General features: G+C 48.5%; 2 protein-coding genes and 1 non-coding gene across 4 annotated transcripts; 1 reads left to right on the top strand and 2 right to left on the bottom strand.

Moving 5' to 3' along the window:
* Nucleotides 1–163: 163 nt before the first annotated feature.
* LOC135812689 (argininosuccinate lyase-like) lies at nucleotides 164–21,248 on the bottom strand. Of its 2 annotated transcripts, XR_010552925.1 has the most exons (21): nucleotides 20,740–21,248; nucleotides 19,060–19,179; nucleotides 18,600–18,686; nucleotides 17,680–17,763; nucleotides 17,386–17,442; nucleotides 16,137–16,153; nucleotides 15,169–15,249; nucleotides 14,928–14,967; nucleotides 13,712–13,749; nucleotides 13,092–13,169; nucleotides 12,682–12,734; nucleotides 12,153–12,215; nucleotides 8,552–8,594; nucleotides 6,738–6,809; nucleotides 6,104–6,188; nucleotides 3,269–3,295; nucleotides 2,516–2,632; nucleotides 2,236–2,316; nucleotides 1,652–1,758; nucleotides 865–1,171; nucleotides 164–574 (listed from the first exon to the last, which is right to left on the bottom strand). XR_010552925.1 is itself a non-coding variant. In XM_065325964.1 (20 exons), the coding sequence occupies exons 1-20, from the start codon at nucleotides 20,773–20,775 to the stop codon at nucleotides 1,024–1,026; spliced, it is 1,434 nt and encodes a 477-aa protein (XP_065182036.1). In that variant the 5' UTR covers nucleotides 20,776–21,248; the 3' UTR covers nucleotides 164–1,023. The 2 variants fall into 2 exon arrangements, 1 of the variants encoding a protein (XP_065182036.1); XM_065325964.1 differs by having other exon boundaries at nucleotides 164–1,171.
* On the bottom strand, nucleotides 20,970–21,041 carry Trnaw-cca (transfer RNA tryptophan (anticodon CCA)). Its single transcript has one exon. It is a non-coding gene; the product is annotated as a tRNA-Trp (tRNA).
* LOC135812703 (methionine adenosyltransferase 2 subunit beta-like) lies at nucleotides 21,242–25,861 on the top strand. Its single transcript, XM_065325974.1, has 4 exons — nucleotides 21,242–21,749; nucleotides 23,136–23,292; nucleotides 23,644–23,875; nucleotides 25,041–25,861. The coding sequence occupies exons 1-4, from the start codon at nucleotides 21,337–21,339 to the stop codon at nucleotides 25,196–25,198; spliced, it is 960 nt and encodes a 319-aa protein (XP_065182046.1). The 5' UTR covers nucleotides 21,242–21,336; the 3' UTR covers nucleotides 25,199–25,861.
* The last annotated feature ends 140 nt before the right edge of the window (nucleotides 25,862–26,001 follow it).

Consider the following 26,001-nt stretch of genomic DNA (forward strand, 5'->3'; position numbering starts at 1 on the left):
CTCACCAATATTTCGATCCTGCACAAATGAGTGGAAGGACTATCTATCTACCTCTATCGGTAGAGTGACTCTACTCTACTCTACCAGGTAGCTAAAAACGAACGCAGCCTGAGCTCCACACTCGTTGCGGGTATGGTACTTGTACCAAGAGTAGATGAAAACATTCATGTGCTCTTGCTTGTACGCAAAGAGACATTGTTCCGGTATGATTATGTAAACAAAAATTGAGGTTTTCATTTTGTGTAGCCAAGGACAGGTAAACAAAAATCATATTCCATAAAGAACAGATTGAGTAAAGAAAAGAGAAACTGCTTTTGGAAGAAAGGAAATGTGTTATAAATTCGGAACGACACTTCGATGTGGTTATCTAAAAAATAAAGGATGAGGAAAGCTATTTGAAGCGAGATTGTTCTGTGTGTTGCCGTGTGGTAATAAACCAGGAGTAGAACTCTTGGTGCTGCTTGGTGTGGGCGTTGGGGCTCGGCCCTTGTGTAAAACGGCAACGACATAATGTACAGGAGTCCCAGGACAGAACACTCAGTCACTCCCTAGCTGGAGCAAGATGCTTGGCAGACTTTGGTGACGTGCGCATGAGCTTAACACGATGACATGATGAAGCACGAAATTTCCTTTCCTTTCATCACGTTTAGCAGCTACAACAGCGCATGCGCATGCATGCTTGTAAAAGTGTGAGGTGTTATTGTGGGCAGGGAGGCCACAACGACTGGGCAGGCTGGTTTGTGGAGGCCCGCAGCAAGGAAATAATAATCCCGAGAAGAACTGTGAGCTCCGGCACACCCCGCCGATCATCACAGTCATAACACCAATGGCTGGCCGGCATTTAGGCGCTGTCACCAAAGTTACCTTTAATTAAAGTGCTTCAGGGGCTTACAAGTTAACAGTAGCATAAGTTACAAGACTGGTGATCGACCTTCAGAGTTTCAAATACCGGTAGACTCAGGGTGTATGTAGCACACAGACTGCAGGCAGTGTACCGCCACAGCCTGGGGTATGATTACATGGCTACCGGGGAGCTGGTGAGGTGAGCCATGCGGCAAGCTTGTCCACCTGCTCCTGGACTGCACGGCGGCTGGTTCCCCCGGTCGACGAGTACTGCTCCGTACTGGACGTATAGTTCCACACGGACCGGACGTCGTCTTCAAATACCTCACTGCACACACGTACACACGTACATACGTACGTACACACACCACACACACATGCGCGCACGCACACACACCACACACACACACACACACACACACACACCACACACCCGCACACGCACACACACACCTCACACACACACACACACACACACACACACACACACACACACACACACACACACACACACACACACACACACACACACACGCGCGCCCACACACACACACACACACACGTACACACACACACACACACACACACACACACACACACGCGCGCCCACACACACACACACACACACGTACACACACACACACACACAATGTACCAGAGCACAAAAACAGGAAATGATGAGAGTGGGTACGTACGCGCACATCAGGGACTTGTAGCGTCAAGAGTACATAATTGTGTGTGTACAGTCATGTGACTGCTACTGTGATGCGCTGGACCTGCTGGTACTATAGCGTGTACACTGACTGACCTGATAGTCTTTAGCTGCTCCACTGTCAAGCTGGACAGGGCAATGGCAGACTTCTCAGCCAGAGCCACGGCTGAGCCGGACAACGAGTGAGCATCACGGAACGGTACCTGTACAGCACACACACGCACGCACACACACACACACACACACGCACACACACGCACACACACACACGGCATGTACAACAAACAAACATACCGGTACCATCATGTTTTACATCTGTACATAGACAGGGGCGTCGGAAGGTATGCGACATTGGTGCGGCCATGAATGGGTGGAGGGCCCAGGGGTCCTCCTCCTCCGGGAAAATTTTAGGGAAATTGGGCCCAAGTAACCCATATTCCGTTGCTTCAAAGATCGCAAGATGAAATTATTGGTGCGGCTCTGGCCACACCTGCCGCACCGGTTCCGACGCCCCTGATAGAGCTGTACAAGATAAATCTGACTTAATGGGCACCCAGATCTTGCACATCCCTTGCTCTGGTAGTGGTGGACTATATTACGGCGGCAGATCATGAAACCCAACAGCACAGTACAATGGTAGAAGACTGAACGTCACAACACTGCATTTTGTCATTACTTACACCTTTGCGGACCAGATAGTAGGCTAGATCGGTGGCCAGCATGTCCGGACTCAGAGCCGAGGACATCTTCTCGCTGTCAACCTGTGTGTGCACACGTAGCACGGACATGGCAGGTATAAGCTACTTGGTAAGCAAGATTACTCAACGCGCATGTATGGTGCGCATATGCATGACATGCCGCCCCCCCCCCCCCACACACACACACGCAAGCCCGCACACACAGATAGCCGAAGCACAGCCCAACCGAGGCGGATAGACCATCCTCAGAAACACTTCTTACCGTCAGCGTGGCCAGCACCCCGCTAGCAATCTGCACAATGGCATGCATCGTGTCCATTCCGTCAAACAACATCTCCTTGTCCTCCTGCAAGTCCTTACAGTACGTACTCGGCAGGCCCTGTACCAACGACAGACAGAGAAGAACAACAGTAGCAGCAACGAAGACGACGACGACAACGAAGAAGATGATGACGACGACAACAACAATGACAACGACGACAACAATGACAACGACAACAACAATGACAACGACGACAGCAGCAGCAGCAGCATGTCAACATACAAGTGAGTGGCACGGACAAAACAAATCATTCAGACAAGCTGCAACGTACTCAACTGGAAAGGCAGGACACACATTGACTGTATGCTGTACTCTCCATGAGGCTGGTCCAGCTAGTAGGGGATGATCAAGTCAATGCAAGTACCAGTAGTACATGTACACCAGGACACTGCCTGACATTGGTTAACTGTCCCACACCTTCTACAGCCTTCTTCAGCATCACGTACTGCCATGGGCACCAGGAAAGCGTGCTTAGTATTCAAAGTACTTCTTATCCTAGCGTACTTCAACGTGGAGGAAATACCCCCGTACCCTGGACACTGCCCGTACCAAGCAAGTGTACGCTTTATCAGAGTACATCATGTCATGTATGTAGATCTACTAGTTGAAGTACATTGTGCGTGAGTTCATCTGTACTGCATCTACATTCTCGTGTACGACCCCATGTGGAAGTCAAGAGCAAAGCCAGCGTACCTTCAGTGTCATGAGGAACCCACAGCTCTGCAAGGACACACATACACACGTATACAGGCACATACGCATATGCATGGACATGCACAGACACACGTACGCACATACGTGCACAGAAACACACAAATCAAAGCAACTCTCATAGTTACAGTGACATGTGCCTAATCCGACCACTCATGGCACCCTAGAACATGATCACATGTACAGCTGGTTCCTCTATCCAGGTTCAAATGACTGGAAATGATGCCTTTCAGTGCTGGTAGCAGTGATCCTCTGAGACAGGTACAGTGAAACCTGTCTAAGACGACCGCTCAAGGGACCTTCAAAACGTGGTCTCAGTTACCAGGTGGTCTCCTTATCCAGGGTCATTTGACTGGAAACAGCATCCCTTGGTCCTGGTTCCAGTGGTCTTCTAGGACAGGTGGTCGCCTTATCCGAGTGGTCTCCTTGACAGGTTATACTGTACAGTGAAACCTGTCAAGGAGACCGCTCAAGGGACCTTCAAAATGTGGTCTCTGTTACCAGGTGGTCTCCTTGACAGGTTTCACTGTACTAGTACTGTAGTCTTACACTTGGTCACAGTCTGGCAAGCGACGACGATTCCCAGTTTGTGGAACCGTTGCCTGCAACAACTTGCCCAGTGATGTCCGTATACAGTCAGACCTCGCTTAACCGCACGCATCAGTTTTCCACAAATATATCCGGACAGGCGAGGGAACCGGATAACCGAACATCAGTTACATTGGATGCATCACGTATGCTGTAAATCTGTAAGCAGCTATTTTCTTCCGGATGGCGAGGGATCCAAATGAAAGAGGACCGAATAAGCGAGGTCTGACTGTACTCCCTACGGCTCAGCAACTCCTGAAGTCCATAGACAGTACATACTTCCACACACCCTGGGGTAGCTTGTATGTTGTCGTCGCTGTCGTCGTTGTCGCCGTCGTCATTGCTGCATTGCCATAGTCAGTGTACGGCACCTTCCATTCAGCAGGATACTCCCGTCTCTTCCGTTTCCCCCTTTTTAATACTACCGTAAAGTCTTGTAATGTAATAAAAGCCGCGGCTTCTATGACTTTCTTGGTGAAATTTTGCAGGCTTCTATATGAGACAGGCTTCTATACAAGACAGGTATTTCTATGTATGTCAACACTAAAACCAGGTTTATGTGTGGTTTGATGGGCCCAAAATTGCGGCTTCTATTCGAGGGCGGCTTCTATTCAAGTGCGGCTTTTATACAAGACTTTACGGTATTCAAATAGTCCCTCCTCACATTCGCTCTCTTGTAATCGGGCTTGTAACCAATTACTTGTTAGTACTTGCGACTTAAAATAAAATACTACAGCAAAGTAGAATACAATCACCATGCACAGCACCTTAGACAATACGGCTCTTGTAGAGTGAATATGCACAGCACGTTAGACAAACGGGTTCTTCTACTTCAGAGCAGAGTGATAATTCTCCTACTGGTGCTGGGTGACATACGTGTGATATCTGAGCAAGCGTTGTACAAACGCGTCATAAGTTGTTATCTTATTACTTAGGTTGCCTGCATGCATATGCGCATGCCTGTTGTTTTGTTGTCTTGTCTTGCTCTGAACGAGTGATATACAAGTCTTGAGTTTTCCCTATCTGACAAGTGTGTCTTGGTCTTGTGTAGTGCCTGGGTTGCATGTAACAATTTGGCGACGAAGACAACGTCCTGCGCGATGGAGGGAGATCGTGACCGTCTTCCACCATTCGACACGTCCGGACCCCCATCTCAAGTGGCTCTGAGGTGGACAAAATGGGTTCGAGCCTTTGACTATTATCTGACGGGAAAGGACATTACGAACAAGAAGCGTTCAAAAGCACTGCTCTTGCACTTCGCGGGTCTAGAAGTTCAGGATTTATTCGAGGACCTATCCGACCCAGATGACAGCCTTCCATCAGATCAGAGAACACAGAATGACGCCGCAGTCAACAACGGGTCGTTCTCCGTTTGAGCTACTTTGGAAGGAACATCGTCCCCGCTCACGTCTGGATCTCGTGTTCCCGGACAGCGGCAAGAAAGTCTTGGACAAACAGTGCACTGCCCATGATCGTGGTGGTGCAAATGCATACCAGTTCTATTGTGGTGATGCCGTCTGGGCAATGAATTTCAACTCCTCACCGAAGTGGATAGCTGGCACCGTGGAAGAACAGCTTGGTCCTCTAACATTCACGATTCGTCTTGTTGATAACAGAGTCTGGAAGCGTCACTCTGACCACCTGAAGAAACGCCTTCCTGCTGAGTCGGTGCAAGATGCTTCAACTGCCACGTCAGCACCACAGCTTCCATATTCCAGAGCTTTACCTTCTACCACAGCTCTACCGTCTTCAACTGCTCTACCTAGTGTTCCGCCGAATGAGTCTATGTCACTGCCTGGCTCAATTGTACATGATGAGATCCGTGAGAATGCTGATTTATCTGTTCCTGAATCTACTTCTAACCAGTCTAGTGGTTCTAGTCCTGTCGTATCTATGCGCAGTTCTTCTCGTTCTGTAAAGGCTCCTGTCCGCCTTGATCTGTAGTTCGTCTTATCAGATTATTTGCTGCCACGACACAGTCTATGTATTTCTGTTATTCTGGTCGTTTCCATCTGATGGTGGAGGGATGTGATATCTGAGCAAGCGTTGTACAAACGCGTCATAAGTTGTTATCTTATTACTTACGTTGCCTGCATGCATATGCGCATGCCTGTTGTTTTGTTGTCTTGTCTTGCTCTGAACGAGTGATATACAAGTCTTGAGTTTTCCCTATCTGACAAGTGTGTCTTGGTCTTGTGTAGTGCCTGGGTTGCATGTAACAATACGTACATGTCCGAATACACGTCCAGCCTTGCCGCGGATCAACTCCAGACTGTCGGCATTCTTCTTCTGCGGCATCAGACTGCTCCCAGTGCTGTCATCATGAGAGAAACACACACACACACACACACACACACACACACACACGCGCACACATACGCACGCACACACGCACACACATGCACATACCGACAAAAAAACACACACATAGCAGACGGTCCAAATTCGCTAGGATGAACATGAAGCAATGGATAAAATTATTAACCATGGTCTCATACGGTACATAAAATACAGGACTACTGTGTGTATGTATGTGCCTCGGACTGCCTCCGATACGGCTCTGCTTACATTAGTATTACCCAGCTTAGACAGTTCTAGAGAGACAAACAAGAAACCTGTCGGAAACACATTTCCATTAAAATGGCCAATAAAATGCAACGTTATCCTCAGTATCTGTACAGGCATAGGGCCCCAAAAAACACACGAAAAACTGCAGCGCTGTGCCCAAGAACGATTTCGCATTTGCAGCTGCAAAAAAAGACTGAAAGAGGCAGTGGGTACATCGTGCTGCAATCGGCGGTTCTGCACAGGGAAGTTGCAGCAGCACACCACTCTAGTCTCTAGTCTCGTCTCTAGTCTGTACCTGTACTGGTCGGCAATGGCCACAAAATTAAACTCTTTACTACTGAACAACAGCAGGTCCTCGGCCCACTTGCTGCAGTACAAAAAAAACACAAAACACACATACACATGGAAGAACATGCACACGCATGCATACACACGCACGCACGCACACGCACACACACACACATTTACACACACACACACACACACACATTTACACACACACACACATACACACACACACACACATACACACACACACACATATATATACACACACACACACACACAAACAAACAAACACTTTTGGCAAGGAGATTCAATCAGAAATTCAGAATGCACTATGGCTGAACTACACCAGTGTTGCAAACATACCATCCTGCAAACAGGGCAGGACTTCATCTGTCTGGTTTCCAAGGGTGTTCTCACATGCCACTTGCAATGCGTCCTGTTTAATCAGTGATGAGTTTAAATTGACGGTATCAGGATGCGTTTGGTTGGCAATGGGTGGGCGAGTGCGTTTGGTTGGCAACGGGTGGGCGAATCTACAGGTTGCCACGCAGCGATTTTAATCATGAAGGCCAGGAGCTAGCCAGGTGCACGTGTGTATGACCAAACAGGCAATGGCTGCTTTCTCACGTGGACAGACGGGGTAAACACCCTTATCACTTGTCATGGAGGTTGGACCTGCAAAGCGTTGGTTAACACAAGCATCTGGATGCCGCACTCACACAACGAGCAACCAGTTTGGGGAATAGGAGGGTTTGTCAATTACTTTGCCAGGCTCCGAGTGAGTGACAGCTTAAAGCTGTGTGAATGTGTGTGCATGGCAGCTGGGCAGGGCCCTGCTGCGGAGGCTGAGTGAGCCGTATGGAGGCAGAGTGAGCCGTATTGAGAGGCTGAGTGAGCCGTCTGCGTGTGAGAGGCTGAATGAGCCGTATGAGGAGCCTGGTAAGCAAGGTTGACTTCCCTCCGTGTATTTACAGAGTTTCGCCGGTAGACGGCATCGGTGAAGTTATTGTAGGCCGGTATGATAATGGATACGGACAGGAGAGAACTAGAACAGGAAACAGGATGATGACAATAGTGGAGTGGGTGGGTGGCTTGAGAAAGAAATCCACTGCCAATGCGGACACAGCAAGAACTGAAATCAGGAACAGCGGACTTCGGAGAACAATGAGCGCGTGAGAATTTGTTGTAGGGGTGAAACGAGTATATCGAATACTCGAGCGCTCGCTCGAAAATTTGAAACGAGCGAGTACTCGTTTTGCAAAATACTCGAAGTGTCCTATGCACAGTGTATTGTATGCATGTACATCAAGCATTTCTGTTACCCTGACTGGTACTGATGGTCCATGCAAGCGCCAAATTATTGCTTGTCCCTACTTACCAGCAAAGGACAGTAGTTCAGACGATGTCCTGCACCATGCTGCATGCAAGACTACATGTGCAGCGGGTGTACTACGTTGGGTGGTGCGAGAGTGTGTGCAGTGCATTGTTTTATGTTGTCAGTACAATACTCGTACTCGCTCGAATACTCGCTCGTTTCTTCAAAGAGTACTTGAGTCCCCAATTTTGGCACTCGTTTCACCCCTAATTTGTTGGGAACAGAGCATGCGCCTTCTGTGCTAACATATTTTTGCGCGTGCGCAAAAAATCATTTTGAAATAAGAGCATATGTATACAACTCCAACGCATGCAAGTACATTTTGGTGGTGGTGGCCACAGAGGCGGTGGTGGCGGCGACGAAGATGGTGGAAATGGCATAATGATGCACTGTACATGTACTGAGTTCAATTGCCCCTTGCACAACAATACAGTGTGGTCTCTCACCTGAGGCGTGCCATGACCAGGGATGACCACATCAGAAACTCAGCTGCAATGACAGCACCCAACAGCAGCAAACGGTGCAATGTGTGTGTGTGTGTGCGTGTGTGTGTGCGTGTGTGTGTGTGTGTGTGCGTGTGTGTGTGTGTGTGTGTGTGTGTGTGTGTGTGTGTGTGTGTGTGTGTGTTGTGTGTGTGTGTGTGTGTGTGTGTGTGTGTGTGTGTGTGTGTGTGTGTGCAGGTATATTATTGTGTGCCATAGACGCACAGCAGTGCTCGAGGCAGAGAAGAAGACAGCAGTGCTCGAGGCAGAGAAGACGGTGCTTGAGGCAGAGAAGAAGGCAGCAGAGTTCAAGCTCTTGAAGACGAAGAACTGTTTGTTTTGACAACATGTTATTCAGTTGATTCGATGTTTAATTCCTCTTTGTACTTCGATGTATTTCTGAACTGTACAACTGCTTCGCAGTACTTTCCGTTTTAGTAATAATTACGCTTCATCAATGTTCTCTTCGTTCAAGTAATTTATTTATTATTTATCTTTTGAATCTTGGTCTGTTGCGGACTGTGCACGTGTTTCTGTACATCAGTAGTATACGCTAGCGTTGTACATCTTGTATGATGACTTTGTACATGCATGCATGCAGGCATGCCAGCTTGTATTTTCGGCGGATCTTTTTGGCTTTAGAGGTGGTTAGTCATGGAGGTTTGCTTCGATTTGTAATTCATATTTTGCTCTCCCAATTTATAATGATAATCTACTCGTGTAACCAATAATGGTTGTTCAGGTTGCGCTGATGTGTGGTTGCACGGGGGTGAACGAGCTAGTTTGGTAACACTCTACACAGAGAAGACGATAGCTGGGCTGCGGATGGAACTATCAGCCACTAAGCTGGATGCACTTAACAATCTACGCAAACTGAGAGCGGGTGACAATACACCACCCGTCCAACTGGCTGATGCTGATGGAAGGATCATCCCGGACATTGGTTGGAACCTCCAGAAATTTGGTGAATACTATTCATCAATTTTCTACGATTCCAGCATGCCGTGCAAACCGGTTCATCAGCCGGCGACTGGTGTCGGGGATGATGGGCCTTTCTCAACAGAAGACGTTCGTGCAGCGATACAGAAGCAAAAAGTAGGCGGAGCAGTCGGTCAGGATGGAATTAGCAGTGAGGTGTTGCGTGCAGGTTCTGACATTCTAGCTGGTTGGCTGTCCTCATTTTTCAATGTCATTCGCCAATTACAGCACTGCCCAGCAGACATGACTACTGGAATTATTGTGCCAATATACAAAAATGGCAAACCGAAAGGAGCCCCGAAGAGTTACAGACCAGTAGTGCTATTGTCAGTGGTTCGGAAAGTCCTTACAACCATAATCACAAAGAGAATTAGCACCAATATTCAGCAATTTGTGGACGAGTCACAAGCCGGTTTCAGACCAGGTCGCTCAACGGCTGACGGGGTTTTCTGTGTGAGGTCTCTGTGTGAGAGGGCTCTGCTCGGAAATTGGAACTATTCGGCAGCATTACTCGTTTTCAGCGGTGCATTCGACACAGTGAACCGTGGCAAGGCGCTCGATCGAATGGCCGCTTCGGGTGCACCCACCTCAATGATGAAATTGCTAGTCTCCGATACGACAGCTAGGGTGAAGATTGCTGGGCAGCTCAGTGCTCCCTTCTCGACCAATATCGGCGTGGTTCAGGGAGACCCGATGTCTCCGGCCATGTTCATTGTTTACGCAGAAGGTGCGATGAGGCAGGTGAGAGCAGCCTGCACCTCCCCTTCATGCCTGCCTACTCATTTCTCACAGTATGCAGATGACACCACAATACATGACACTGATCGTGATGCTGTGGTGGCCGCTGCAGCGAAATGTGAGCCAATATTCGCCCATGATGACCTGAGACTAAATTTAACAAAAACTCAATTTGTAACTCCTTCCAAGGATGATGACGCATGGAGAAAGACGAAACTACTCGGAAGTCTCTTGGGATCTGGAAGTGACATCGAGAACCGTATCAATGCCGCTGATCGAGCGTTTGGCACTATAGCCTGGAAGAGACACACTTTATTATCTAGAATGCTTATGTTTACCACACTTATCCTTCCGGTTCTATTATACAACTGTGGTCTGTGGACCTTGACAGCAGCACTCGGAAACAGGCTCGACACGTGGCATCGACGCAAACTACGATCCATTCTTGGCGTAGTGTATCCCCAAAAAGTATCGAATAAAAACTTATACAAGCTGTCCAACCAATTGCCTATCACCAGAACATGCAGGGAACGGCGCTTGTTATGGTTCGGCCATGTAATCAGAGAAGGCAGTGACTCAACATCCTACAAAGCTCTAAGACTTTCAATCGACACCAAAGACATCAAAAAGCCCAGAGGACGCCCCGTAACCAGATGGATCGACAACATCAAGAATGTCTTAAAGACAATAAACGTTTCCATTGCCGAAGCGGAAGCTATATCTCAAGACAGGGAAGCTTGGCTCGGCATTGTGAATCAATGTACTAACTTATCGCGCTAAAAATATCTGCTCTTACTCAAATATCTTTTTGGTGAATAACATTCTGTACTTAATATTATATTCCTCATGCCTGGGCTCATGGTGGAATCGAGGTAGTTTTCCCTGCAATAACAGAATTGGGAAGGTGTGTATGTCATGTATTTCTCGTTTTCTCTAACTCTTTTTGCCGACAGATGCGTTAGCCCCATGGGTGATCTCACCCATGGGGTACATGCAAGCTGTTATTATTATTATTATTATTATTATTATTATTATTATTATTGTATTTTCAAATTTTGGACTTCACGGAGAATTTCAAAGTTTTTTAGGAAATTAGAGGCCACATGCCACGTACTGCTCTTTTCTCTCCGAAACTCAACACTTGCAAGCCAGATATGAAAGAAAGAAAAAATCATCAGTCACACCACCGGGACTCGAACACACAAACACACAAGCGTGCACACATGCACCCACGACAACACAATCACTGCCACAATAGCCAAAGAAAGCAAAGTGATGTGCGAATTAGTGGAAGCGACTTCGGCGATGATTTTTTAGTCAAGGGTTTGCTCCCCACACTGGAGCTCGCGCTTTTCCGCCGACTTGACTTGACACTTGAATAACTCATAACTGCCATCCAGAACACTCGAGAACTCATGAGTCATTCAAGTGTCAAGTCAAGTCGGCGGAAAAGCGCAAGCTCCAGTGTGGGGAGCAAACCCATTCCTAAATAATGTGGCCAGCTTTAACAACGGTGGCAGACAAGTGGCAAGGAAGGCAAGTTGAACATCATGACAAGGAAAGATCACATTCGGGCAGTGCCGACAAATGAAACTTGAACCAGCAAAAAGGGGATGACATCGAGGTGCTCAAAAGCGCAGGAGATTCGGTATTCAAGAACGTTGACGCTCACACTGAACTGGTCATGCCTATGCCATAGACACAATAACATTGTACCGGTAATCAGCCTCCCGCCTCAGCCTGCTTCCGTAAGATGTCCGCACATCCTAAAGAGAGATTACTACAGGTCACCCCTGCCCCCGTCCCCAACCCCCTCCACCGTCCCTCTCAATACACTACCCAGTCTTACCAACAAAGTCGCGGTCCCCAGTGGCATCCATACTGTTCTCAGTCACACCATTGAAACCGAGGTCTAAACAATCCAGCAAGTCACAAAAAAAGAAAAAGAAAATGCGAACAAAAAGAAAACGGGTGTCACATACATGCACATGTATCGCAAAACGGCTATTATTCGCGGGATTATTTTTAGTAATTTCCATTGCAGCTCGACTTGTGCCAACAAACTTTAGTGTAGTCACAGTCTCATTCCAAGTATGGCGATCAAACATCGACTGAATATTTTTGAGAGCGAGAGAGAGAGAGAGAGAGAGAGAGAGAGAGAGAGAGAGAGAGAGAGAGAGAGAGAGAGAGAGAGAGAGAGAGAGAGAGAGAGAGAGAGAGAGAGAGAGAGAGAGAGAGAGAGAGAGAGAGAGAGAGAGAGAGAGAGAGAGAGAGAGAGAGAGAGAGAGAGAGAAGAGAGAGAGAGATAGAGATAGAGAGAGAGAGAGAGAGAGAGAGAGAGAGAAAAGAGGAGAGAGGAAGAGAAAGACGCTATTTACCTTCAGCAAGAGCTTCCCGATCCACGCCGAAAGCATTTCCGGCAATAGCACCGCTAGCAACACAAGAAACATGCAACACCTTTAACAAATGTCCAGTCTCCGAAAGGAGAGGTCTCAAGAGAAGGTACATAACTTTTTTTATCTTTCAATATTTAATATTGAAAGATTTTTAAAAAAGAGCAGATGGATGGTGTTCAAATGTACACTGTCACAAGAACAACAATACCGCTGAACGGGGTATGCAATGTACATGTAGCACAACTGAAATCCAGCCTCATGGGTATAAGAGCTGAGTGGGCTGCGTGGCCCCTGCACTACGAGCACTAGGGCCGTGCACTGAGATGAGAGGCAGTGTGAGTCTCCTGTACGCACGGGGTTGGATTTCATTTGCCAACACTGTAGTGTGGTACCTTCCAAGGCTCATGACGTTGACACGCGCCGCTATCTCGTCAAGCTGCTCCACATAGCGTTTCATAGGCCAGGCAAAACTAGAAAAGAAAAGAGAGCACAATTCCACGTTTCATCTTTTCCATTCACAAACATTTCGGGCATTTCTATGTCCATGAGTGAACTGAGAAGGAACAGAGCGAGTCACTGTGTGCTTTGTCGATGGGAGCCATGGCATATTCCTCAATGTCTAGGTGGCAAGGACCACGTTAACAATGACAAAAGTTACCGCGGTGAATAGAGCCACCATCAAGGCTGAACGCACATGCAGCATGCACTGTACATGTACATCTATGATCTATACTGTGTTTAGCTCCACACCCACACTGCTTCCTATCTCCTTCGTTGTTGTCTAATGATTGGTTGTTGAACCATGAAACTCTCTCTCTCTGAGTTACAACAAATAGATAAGCCCATACTTAAATTTATGTACCTCGTGTGTACTGTGCTCTTCCTAACACGCGCATTGAGCTGTCTAGCAGGTTACAAGACGCACACTGCCAGTGCCTGGGCCGTACATCTATACTGCATGCTCTCCAGGCTTGTAGAAGCCATATTGTTAGTAGAGTAATCTGTTACCTACCTCAGCACCCAGTGGCTCCAGCGAACAACCTGGGCGCGCTGCACAACAGCACACCAAAACAGGCACGAGCAACAGGACGCCGCGAAATGACTTTCTCTTGAAGTTATTCGAATTCTATAGTACCATGCCGTACATGCAGCTCAGTCTCAAGCAGGGGGCTGTAAATTTACTACTACCAGTCGTCAAGTGCGTACCGACGAAAGAGAACATAACTTTCGCAAATCACTGCCGCTTTTAAAAGTTTTCGAAGTTTCGACCTTTGTTTCTGTACTCATTCCCAGATTCGAAGTTTCTTTCGAACTTTCGCGTTGCTAAACGTCCCTGATAGAAATAGTAGTGTGCTAGTGCAGTGTATGTGGAGCTCAGTTGCTCAAACCGGTACTCACAGCTTAATCGCATAGATGGTTGTTCTGTTGCGAGGCGTGCGGCGGATTATGCCGCCAGAACAATGGACAGGAGTTGGCACTTTTTCATGCACGTTTGGTAGAAGCCGCGTTTCTTTTCGAGCCAAGATGTTGCAACTCGACACAACGTACAACTACGGGCCGAGTATGGTACACTGCAAGCTACACGCACACACGTACTTGCACAGTACTTGCACAGTACATGCACAGTACTTGCACAGTACTTGCACAGTACATGCACAGTACTTGCACAGTACTTGCACAGTACTTGCACAGTACTTGCACAGTACTTGCACAGTACTTGCACAGTACATGCACAGTACATGCACAGTACTTGCACAGTACTTGCACAGTACTTGCACAGTACTTGCACAGTACTTGCACAGTACTTGCACAGTACTTGCACAGTACTTGCACAGTACTTGCACAGTACATGCACAGTACATGCACAGTACTTGCACAGTACTTGCACAGTACTTGCACAGTACATGCACAGTACTTGCACAGTACTTGCACAGTACTTGCACAGTACATGCACAGTACATGCACAGTACTTGCACAGTACTTGCACAGTACTTGCACAGTACATGCACATGGGTGACAGTGTAGACTGATCATGTTGACATACAAGCATGTTTTAGATAGAAGCATAACTAACTTGAATAGAAGCCTGGCTTGAACCCTGACTTATACGGCAGTAAGCACCTACTTGGATACGCGACATTACAGTGTGCATAGGAAACACAGTGTAAAGGATACACAACAGCAGTTCCAGCAGCAGCAGCAGCAGCACAAGCAACTCCTACACTAACCTGTAAATGCGTGTAGCCGGGCATCAGAACATCTATCTCCCTGTACACACACATACATACACATACACACAGTAATTGAGCAAACGAGTAAGTGAGTGAGCGAGCGACACACGCACACCCCTCACTCCCCCCCCCCCCCCCCCCCCCCCTTTACCCACACACATACACTGTCCCCATACCCACACACAGACACACGCACACACTATATCACTATGCTGTGGACGGCGACAGGAGAGCTTACTCTTCAGCACGCTTGCGACACACGCCGATGAATTCCACCAGGTAGCCACGCAGCTCAGCCACCCGTTGTCTAACCCACAACCTAAGTAGAAGACACAATACATGTAGAAGATACAGTACATGTAGAAGATACAGTACATGTAGAAGATACAGTACACGTAGAAGATACAGTACATGTAGAAGACACAGTATATGCAGTGGTGTGGAGATTACAGTCAGACTTCGCATAACAGCACACATCCATTTTCCACAAAAAAATATCTGGACAGGCGAGGGAGCCGGATAATCGAACAGGCACACTGTATGCATGCACGGCATATGCTGTAAATCGGTAACCAACGATTTTCTTCCGGATGGCGCGGGATCCGGATAAAAGAGGACCGGATAAGCGAGGTCTGAATGTATAGATAGGTCATGTGACGATACACATGCATGATTACAGTCCATTCATTGGAAACTGGCACCCGAACTTTTTGGTGTCTCCTGCACATAGCTGTAGATATTGTGAAAGCAACAGTACATCCTGCATTGTGTGGCCCGTGCAATTACTCCTAGCCACATTTGAGGCCAGAAAAGTCGAAGAACAGGGAAATAGAAATTCAGCCAGGTTTTACAAAATTGGGACAGGTATACCATAGCAAAATGTATGGAGCAGCAGATCCAAAACCCAGATTTTTGAGATTTAAAGTGGGTTTTTGATCCTCAATTCGGCCCTAATCGGACTTTCAAAAGCTAGCGGGACAGTTTCCGATGAATGGACTGTATGTAGTCTATGCAATAAGCACATAAAAGAGCTATGAACTTTGTCTGCAGAGCACAGCAGCTGAACAACTCGTTTGAGCTCAATACTGCAGTGGTGTGTGTCATGATCGGCACGGGCAAAGCTGTGGGAAAGGTCAATACTAGCATACGCTGAAAACGGGCGATCGGAGTGAGCGAAAATAAATGCAGATAAACTACCAGTCTCACCTCATGTCGGTGGAGACCTGCCAGCATCATCACAGCCATCAGTGAAAGCAGTGAAGGCAAACAAGATGATAGCCGGCATTGAAGAGAAGAACAGCATCAAACAGGGCTGGCATCACAAGAAATGGAATTACAATTTGCTGACTCGTCCTCGTTGCTTTTCACAACATTGGCAGAAATTGCAGTTTTAAATCATAAGCAACTTAAACCGGCTTAGCACAGGTACCTGGGATGTCAGCAGAACATGATCGTTTCAGCCACTTTCCCTCCATGTGAACATGACATGGTATTGGTCATGTAAAACAAACACCATTCAACAATCCACTGTTACTAGCGTTGGAGACAATAGCAGTGTTGCCACATCACTTTAGCCAAATATCAGTAGGATGAAAAATGCACCATCCGGGGCTTTGTCCCAGGTCCCCCATTCATAATAGCCCCAGTATACACACGCACCCATGCGACAAAAATTTCACAGTTCTGAGTGCGACTCGGACTGACTTTCCGATTCCCCCCCCCCCCCCCTCCCCCCCCCCAGAGGATGATTTCACTTAGCACCTGAGGAGGGAGCTATGGAAACACTCATAGCGACCACTGTAGCACAAAATCTGGATCCTGACTTTTAAACCAAGCAGAAGGCCAACATTGGGCATTTTCATGGCTGCTGTCAGCAGGAGAAGGTCAATTGTCGGCAGGTTGTGACATGCCTCCAAAATCGGCAGGCTACTGACATGTCGGCAGGTGTGGCAACACAGCAATAGAGAGGTTCCGCACAACGTAATTACGTTAATAAAAAAACGTAGTCGATCTACGGAAAGTCTTACGTAAACTGCATGCGCATCTGGGTTCCGTCATACGGAGTTTTCAAATCACGTAGCTGCCCTTGGCAACTCCGAACGCGGCAGTGTACGACCAGATCGACCTGGGGAGAGAGTCATAAATTTGTACCCCAATCCACTTACGGACCAGCTACGTTATCAGAGCCCTATCTACGTACTCTCCGAAGACAACTTTCCGTAAGTGGAGTGCAAACTCGCGAATTCACGGGTTTTTCCCGCCCACTAACGTAAAGTAGCTCAACTTTACGTAGTGCGGAACCTCTCTAATGTCTCTAACTGCAGCCATCAATGCCCTCCTCGCGAGAATTTGTATTGTCATGACGGGCAGGCATGATTGCACGTGCACGTGCATGTGCACGTGCACACACACACACACACACACACACACACACACACACACCATGCGGCCATACCTGATCATTTCGGCTACGACCAGTATGCAACTTCAGTGCCACCTGACCAATATACTCCTGCAGGTAGGAGCAGATCAAACTAGGTGTATAAAATCACACACACCACCACAGTACACAGGTCAACAACATAAGCCGCACCCCCACCCCCCTTTTGGGGTGAATTTTGAGTGTTCAAAGTGCAACTTATACTCCGGAAAATACGGTAGATGGTCTCTGACAGACAGGTGGTTTCTTATTGCAGTAGTCATTGAGGTCAAGACAACCGAGAGAAGAAAGCGCAGAGACGCATCTTACCCGCAGCTTCCGCTCATTGGCAGTGTGAATGTCCTCGTCCGACTGCAGTATGTCAAAGCGGTCTTGCTCCCAGTCAGCAGCAACCTGCAGCAACAGCAGCGCGCAGAGCACAGAGGTGAATGCAACGCACAGTCTTCAACTAGTGCAGATTTAGACACGTCCATATCACCTGTACATGACCATGATACTATTCATACATTTCAAATACAGAGAGATCGTGTCCTCAAAGGCTCAAGAGCACGCGCAGATGAACACAACAGCAAAAACCGACATTAGATCAGAGCTGTACTAGAAGACAGACTGTGTATGTAACTACTTGTAGCTACACCATGGGATTAACACACTGCACATGTAACTACTTGTAGCTACACCATGGGATTAACACACTGCACATGTGACTACTTGTAGCTACACCATGGGATTAACACACTGCACATGTGACTACTGTAGCTACACCATGGGATTAACACACTGCACATGTGACTACTGTAAAGCGTGAAATTTTCGCGGCGTTTTTAGTTCGAGTTTTCAGAATCCGGACAGGTTTGCGAGGTTTTAATTTTGCGATTGCAGAATGGCATTCTTGCTAAACCTGTGGCATTCTTGCTAAACCTTTCATGGATCTCCTTTTCGCGCTGTCTAAATTTCGCGATTTCCACGCGGTCGCGAATTTCGCAGAAATTAGACCATCGCAATAATTTCACGGTTTACAGTACTAAGTCTTGTAGCTACACCATTGGATTAAGACTGGGTCATTCCTCAAGATCCAAAAGACAGGCACAGATATGGACAAACGACAAAAGAAGACACACACGCACGTGGAAGCAAAACACACACACACATACACACACACGCGCGCACACACACACACACACACGCGCGCACACACACACACAGCGGGACAGCAAATGCCGACTCACGCGGTCCAGACCTGCTTGGATCTGCTCGCATTCATCAGGCGTGATGACGCCCACCTTACTGATGGCAGTAGCGTATGCTTTACTACCCTGCATCACAAACACACATGTATTAAATAAGCAAAATAACACAAAAGAACACTATTGGAAAGAAATACAACCCATCCACGGCCAACAGACACCTAGTCCTTATGACCAAAAGCTTTCTCCAGAATTCATCAGTGACTACTTCTGCTAAAGAGAGCAACAGAGAATGGAGAAGCTCGCCATACCGAAAATTAACCATGGAAGGTGTCAAGACATAAGCAAAGCATGTTGTGTGTGCTTCCCTAGCTGAAGATCATGTGGTCTTCGTAAAAAAATAAATAAACAAAAAGCGGTCATCAATGAAGAAGTGCAAGGAACTTTTAGCAGTGACTGTAGCTGTTCCGACGGCCATGGGGAAACCCCTAACTTTCCCTACCTGTATGTCCTCGCGCCACATCCTGCGATCGAAGCGAATCGACGCGTTGAACGACTCCATCAGGGCGTTGGTGCCGGCCCCACCGGACGTGAAGCGACCACCCCATAGCTTAGCGCCGCCCTGGACAGCATACATACACACAGTCGCATTGTCGGCGGAACAACATGAGCACAACGTGACAAGCCGCAACACTAGTACACACTGATTGTGCACGACTTCGGCAAAGCACAGAGATCGTGTCCCCCCGTCACACACTTCGATCCCGCTGCGCCCGGACAGAGGCGTGCTTCTGTACACGGGGACAATGATCACTGCACGCATGTCTCGTCTTCCTCTCATTCATTGTCCAGGCAGTGATGTGATATTTACGACCGGATATACCGTAAAGTACCGTTGATCCGCCCCCCCCGCGCCGTGTCGCTTCCCAGCTGGTTTTTCGGCAGGGGGCGGGAATTAGATCAAGGCTGTCAAGTGCAGTACGATGTACAACACGGCGGAAGATCAGACTTGGCATACTGGATTGCGCACATTTTCATCCTGCACTCGCACGTATTGTGTACGGCAGTACATGCGTCGGTTCAACATCGTATTTCGTTGCGTACACCAACGTCGCTTCACAGGCGAGAATTAGAGCGGGGGCGGATCAACGGTGCTTTACGGTATACCATAACCGAAAACCCTATCCTTATACGGTACGGTGCGGCGAGACGAGGCAAGTTGGTCCAACACCGTACAGCTGCTGTGGCAATGCAACCATAGCATAGTCATTGGGCCTCATGAAGCATGACCAATTTCAGACTTTTCAGTATGCATGTATGTATTTCTTTATTTTGAATTTGCAAGCACAAACCCAATGGCATAGAAGCGAATTTGAGAATGGAGTGAAAAAAGGGGTTTAGAGAGGAGAGGAGAAAGGTATCAGTGACTGCACAGTCCCTGGCAGTACGTGCATGGCATATGCTATGCGGTGAACACGGGGCTGCGGTACGGAGCTACCGTGTTCACGAGATCGGTTTCCTCTCGCTTGGAGTCGCCGCAGCTGTATGTTACGTACTGCAGTGATGTGTGAAATCCAACCCCACGGGTAACAAGGAGCGGAGTTGGGGGCACCGTCACACAGCCCGCTGGTGTCCGTAATGCCAGGGTCACACAGCCACTGGGCCGCTATATGACGTCGCATTTCATTTTCCATCGTGGTAGTAGTACCAAGAGCACATGTACCAGATTGGTATGCAACTCCGCAAAAGCGGAATTTGTCGGTACACCATTTTCGGATGAGTAATGGAAGCCACGGCTTACGACTACAGGCTTGCACTGCATTCGCACCACCTGTAATGTCGGTGTTGGCTGTACCTAGAGGGCAAAATAGCGCGAATGGCGAATTACGCTAGTCTGGTCTCATATGCCGCTACACACGTCTATGCACCAGTAGTAGGATAGCATGCAGCTTGTATTCAAAGTTGTATCCTTTTCTCATCGGTGTCTACATGGTGGTTCACACAAGCCTCTCCCTCTATCACATACTAGTAGTCATTTCGTAAGACTGTACGGTATCACATGACTTCGCATGATACGAAATACAAAAGGGGAATAATGCATTGTCCTGAATTCCACCTGTGACCTGAACTTCTCACTTCCGAAAGTTTAGTATGTGTGAAAAAGTACAGAGTGCATCGTTACCTCTCTTTCTGAGTTTTCAGCATCCATGTCCGACATCAAGAGCAGCTTCGCCAGGACTCAGAGGCGGGGGAAGAAACACAAAAAGATATTTTAATATGTGAAGATAAAAATTAGTTTGAATGCAAGTCCAGCTCGCGCCAGACACAAGCTGATCATGTCTCGATCTCATCCTGCACTCTGATCTGCAGAGACAGTGAAAGCTGGCTTGAAGGAGAAGAAAAAAGTTTGCATGACCCCGACGTGATTCGAACACGCAACCTTCTGATCTGGAGTCAGACGCGCTACCGTTGCGCCACGGAGTCCGCTGAAATCTTTCGGGATGGACGATGGATATTACCGTGACTTGCACGAGTGTTTGAGTGCACGAGTAAAGTAAGGACCAGGCTGCGGTGAACTGGATCTCGACGAAGTGTTGCCGAAAGGGGAAACACCGCTTGAGTTACTCTGCATGTGGCAAACCATCAAAAGCACACAGACGACAGTTGATTTATTTTTCCATCAGTCGCGCAGTGGTTGGCGTTCGTGCTCCCATCGCCACGCCAAGATCCAGGCGGTTCAGAACCCCGGCAGAAGTAGCCTTGGAAAGCCAACTCCACAATGGCCAGCAACAGCAGGCGGGTGCTCGTGACTGGTGGGTCTGGCTTGCTCGGTCGTCAAGTCGTGTCTGAGTTTGCTGCCCACGCGTGGACAGTCACCGGCTTGGCTTTCTCCCGGATCTCCGGTGACCTGCGCAAGGTGGATTTGAGGGATTTGGCCGCAGTGCAAGCGGTACTCGCTGATGCCAAGCCGGAGGTAGTGGTTCATGCTGCGGCCGAGCGCCGGCCCGATGTGGTGGAGAAGCAGGCCGACGCAACCGAAGCTCTGAACGTCACCGCTACGCGACAGCTAGCCAGCGAGTGTGCATCCCGGGGTATCTACCTGGTGTATATTTCCACCGACTACGTGTTTGATGGAACACAGCCACCATATCACTGTGACGCCAAGCCTAACCCATTGAACTCTTATGGAAGGTGAGCGCACCGATGCACACAACACAATGCACACAACACAATGCACACAACACAATGCACTACCCACTGTTTTTTTTAGGCTGGCAGCCCAATGGCAGCCCGCCCATTCATTGACATACCCGTTGCACTGGGATTTCAGCCGACGGGTGAATGAGACCCTTGACCTGAGAAGTGAACGACGAAAATCCCCGTTTGCACGAACTGAGTGGCCGGGCCGGGTTTCACGGCCCTGACCGTCGAATAGGCTAGGGTTGCCCGGACTCTGCGTGATAACGTGAGTTATTTACCAACTACAAATGGACCGGTTAAATTTGGAATCGGCCTCGAATGGGCACAGCGCTGTTGATTTCCTCAAAACTGTAGAGGTTATGCGATTACAGTCAACTGTGTTTATAACGACACTCGGCGGGGCATCAAAAAAGTGTCCTTATTCGCGAAGTGTCGTTATACCCGAAGTCTCATTATGTATTACAGTTGGATGGAACTTTGCTCTGGGCATGGACATTCTGTCGTTATTCGCGAATTGTCGTTATATCCGCAGTCGTTATTAGCGAAGTTGACTGTACATAATCAGTTGAGATGCTTCGGCGAAGTCGCAGACTCATGGCACAGGGCTGCACATGTGCTAGCAACTCACACTGCATGCTTAGCGCCCATACACAAAATTGCTGATTCGCGCCCGTATGCAGTCGAAACCTGTCGAGGCAGCCATTTGGATAAGGAGACCACCTGTCCCCAAAGACCACTGAAACCAGGACCAAGGGATGCTACTTCCAGCCAAAGGACCCTGGACAAGGAGACCACCTGGTAACAGAGACCACGTTTTGAATGTCAATTGAGCGGTCGTCTTAGACAAGTTTCACTGTACTTGTGTCCCCTTGAAAATCTTGATGAGATTATTCGCATAACCTCTATATACTCCGTAGCAGGCAGCAGCAGCAGCAGTAGCAGCACGCCGGGTGCAGCACACGAGCCATAATCTGCATCTTATGGGCCTGGCCGGCACTATCTAAACTTGACGAAAGATTGTGGCGGTGTACCAGTGCCATGCGTCGTGTGAAATGTTTCCGTTGCGAGTACATGTACTGGCCGTTTAGCTTAGTCCTCGACTGCCGCATTTACAATGCTGTGCGCTTCACATTTTATTCTGCTATTGCCCACCTGTGCCGACGCAAACGTATCCAGTGAAACCTGTCTAAGACGACCGCTCAAGGGACCTTCAAAATGTGGTCTCTGTTACCAGGTGGTCTCCTTATCCAGGGTCATTTGACTGGAAAAAAAGCATCCCTTGTTCCTGGTTTCAGTGATCTTCTAGGACAGGTGGTCGCTTTATCCGCGTGGTCACCTTGACAGGGTTTACTGTAACGTTACAATCATGCTGTGCAGGTCCAAGCTGGCCGGAGAGGAGGCCGTGCGAGAGACGGCCAACCTGCGCGGGTGCATATTGCGTGTGCCGGTGCTGTACGGTACGGTGGAAACTCTGGACGAGAGTGCCGTGACGGTGCTGCTGAAGACCGTTCTGTCCAAGAAAGACGGCAGCAAAGTAAGTTGCATAGAGTGCACATAGCGTCCAACGTTGTTCAATGTTGCCATCGGTGCTTCGGATGTAACATTCGTGTGTGTGTGTCCACCCAGAGTTTTAGGGATTTCCGGGGGTGCTGGCCATTGGGCGGGTCAATAGCCGATTAAGTCATCTTTCCGAGATTCCTCTTGAGTCTCTCCCCTCCTCTCCCGGGGAGACCCACGGGACCAGTTTTGGTGGTGATCAAGTACCAGTACAGGTGTGTGTGTGTGTGTATGTGTGTGTGTGTGTGTGTGTGTGTGTGTGTGTGTGTGTGTGTGTGTGTGTGTGTGTGTGTGTGCGTGCGTGCGTGCGTGCAATATCCAATGGCAGGTGAATCATGTGCAGCGGCGCTATCCCACGCATGTCAACGACGTGGCGGTGGTGTGCAGGAACCTTGCTGACCGTTCTCTAGCCGGCCCAGGCGGCAGCAGTGCTGGTGGTGAGGAGGCAGCGCCGAGTGGCAGCACGGCGACCTTGCATACCTACCATTGGGCGGGCAATGAGATGCTTACCAAGTATGACATGGCCATTGCCATGGCTGATGAGTTCGGACTGGAGACAGGTAAGACCGAAGAAGTGCTCGTATAGTCTGCAAGTCCATTGCAACTACTGCCTAGCAACCACCGCCTATATTATATGGATGCTTTTGCCTTTCTTTTCAGTGACTGGTGTAGCCCAGAGACCGCTTGGAGTGTGTTGTGAGGATGTATGGGTATAATGGATGGCTACGGTGGGGTTTTCGCATATTGAGAAAATGTACTGCCTAATGCATACTGGCCAACCCTCCCGGATTTCCCGGGAAAATTCCGGGAAATCAACACTACTCCCGGGGTCCCGGGGATTTCAAGCAAACTCCCGGAAAAGTCACAGTTTTGTCTGATCCAGGATTTTCCTTAAAACTCCATGATCGATTCGCCTCGAATGTCCCGGTTTTTTCAAAAATATGTAGGTCTACGGTGCCCATTCGCACTTCGGACTGTGGACGGCACTTTCAAGACCTGACCAGCCTAGCCTGCAAGATCTGCACTGTGACAGGCGGGCGCCGACTGATCGACCTGCACTGCAGGGTCGAACTGTGCTGTACGCAGATCTGCAGAATAAAACGTTTTTTGGCGGGAAAAGCTATTTATAGCTTGTTTTTGTGCCATCCAGGGATTCTGCATGGCTTGTCAAGGGATTTAGATTTTGGTGGTTGGTCAGTATGCTAGTGTACTGCCTAGCAACCACTCCTTTTACCGAGAGACCCACCTGTTCTAGAGACGGCCGGTCATCTTTTTTGGTCAACATTTGTTTTACTTGACAGTACAGAACCACCGCCACCGTGACCGGGATAGATGAGATTGAAACGTAAGCAAGACGAGATCAGGAAGTGAGATACGAGAACAGCTAGAATCAGGTGGGGAAAGAATAGGCATTGGATGGTGGTCGCTACAATTGCAGGCGTAGCTGTGCTGGCGAGGCTACTCCATTGACCAAGAGGTCTCAGTGTCCGGCCGTGCCGGTAACGCACCGAAAACAAAGCAGAACAAACGAAAATACAGTAACTGTAACCAGCTCGCGGTTGGTGAAGAGCCTGGAGGTTATTGAAAAGGAAAGCATGGCTTCGTGTGCACTGCGCTCTGGCTATCACACGTATCGAGCACTCTCTAGCAGGTTAAGACACACAGGCTGCCTCTGTGATTGGAATGCTTGTATGTCGGCATGTGTCTGCTGCTGCTGCTGCACAGGTCACTTGGTAGCGGACACGGCGGCGGATACCAGTGCGGTGCCGCGGCCGCACGACTGCCAGCTGGACTGCTCGGCGATCGAGGCGCTGGGCATGGGCGCTCGCACGCCTTTCCGCCGTGGAATAAGCGCGGCGCTGGCCACGTTTGTCCCGAAGTGAGCCGAATATTGACCAGTTCAACATCAGTTTTACTAGGAATGCAGTTACTCAATGATAAAAGTATGCGCTTTAGTGGACATCTAACCTCTAACAATTGTTCATTACATGGTGTCTGTGTCCAGGTTTTCTCACGTATGGGCATGTATGCTCATTAATTATACGGATCTGAATTTGGTCTAGATTTCAGTACGCATCATTACTAGAACATGCTAGGGGGAATTCCCTACATGATTCAAGACGGACACAAGCATGCATGGTGACTGGCTCAGTGCATGGTCATTGATGTGATGTTATGCATTATTTCGCGCATTACATAGTCCTGCTCAAGAATCCCGTCTCCGAGTCTGCTCCAGCAGCCGTTCTGTGATGGAACCGTCACTGGAGCGGCCTGTTGATCCACCACTAGTCTGCCTATACAGACTCGTGGGTATGTGCATTGACTGTGGATGTAGTTCACGTCACCCTGCCGCAGTGCGGCGGTATAGACCAGGGAGCCGTAAAATACCGGTATTTTACTACTCCCTGGTATAGATCATATTGGCCATACTGTGCCATTTTTCTCCGTCACTGTTGAGTTATCTTTTCCTTTTCTTTTAGTTTTTTTTGTGTGTGTAGTTTTTGCATGATGTAGACGCAGTGCAACTCATCGCGTGTGCCCCGTAATTCATTGCCGTGAGCGTGTGTCTTTCTGTCCGTGTGCGCTGTGTGACGGAAAGAGTGATGAGCGGCACGGACTACGAGTCCGGCATGACAGGCTCTGACGTGACGTGTCTTAGTCACTGTAGCCTGGGTGTAGCTCCACC

The sequence above is a fragment of the Sycon ciliatum genome, chromosome 1 (genome assembly GCF_964019385.1).
Source record: "Sycon ciliatum chromosome 1, ocSycCili1.1, whole genome shotgun sequence".
Classification (NCBI taxonomy): Eukaryota; Metazoa; Porifera; class Calcarea; order Leucosolenida; family Sycettidae; genus Sycon; species Sycon ciliatum.

Excerpts from the sequence above, each read along its gene's own strand:
- LOC135812689 (XM_065325964.1), bottom strand. The coding sequence starts at position 20,775 with ATGTCGGACATGGATGCTGAAAACTCAGAAAGAGAG. Across the intron at positions 18,687-19,059 it reads TGTGGCGCGAGGACATACAG|GGTAGTAAAGCATACGCTAC; the intron begins GTAGGGAAAGTT and ends TTTGTGATGCAG. Across the intron at positions 13,170-13,711 it reads TGGAGCCACTGGGTGCTGAG|TTTTGCCTGGCCTATGAAAC; the intron begins GTAGGTAACAGA and ends TTTCTTTTCTAG.
- LOC135812703 (XM_065325974.1), top strand. The coding sequence starts at position 21,337 with ATGGCCAGCAACAGCAGGCGGGTGCTCGTGACTGGTGGGTCTGGCTTG. Across the intron at positions 23,293-23,643 it reads CCAAGAAAGACGGCAGCAAA|GTGAATCATGTGCAGCGGCG; the intron begins GTAAGTTGCATA and ends ATCCAATGGCAG. Across the intron at positions 23,876-25,040 it reads TGAGTTCGGACTGGAGACAG|GTCACTTGGTAGCGGACACG; the intron begins GTAAGACCGAAG and ends GCTGCTGCACAG.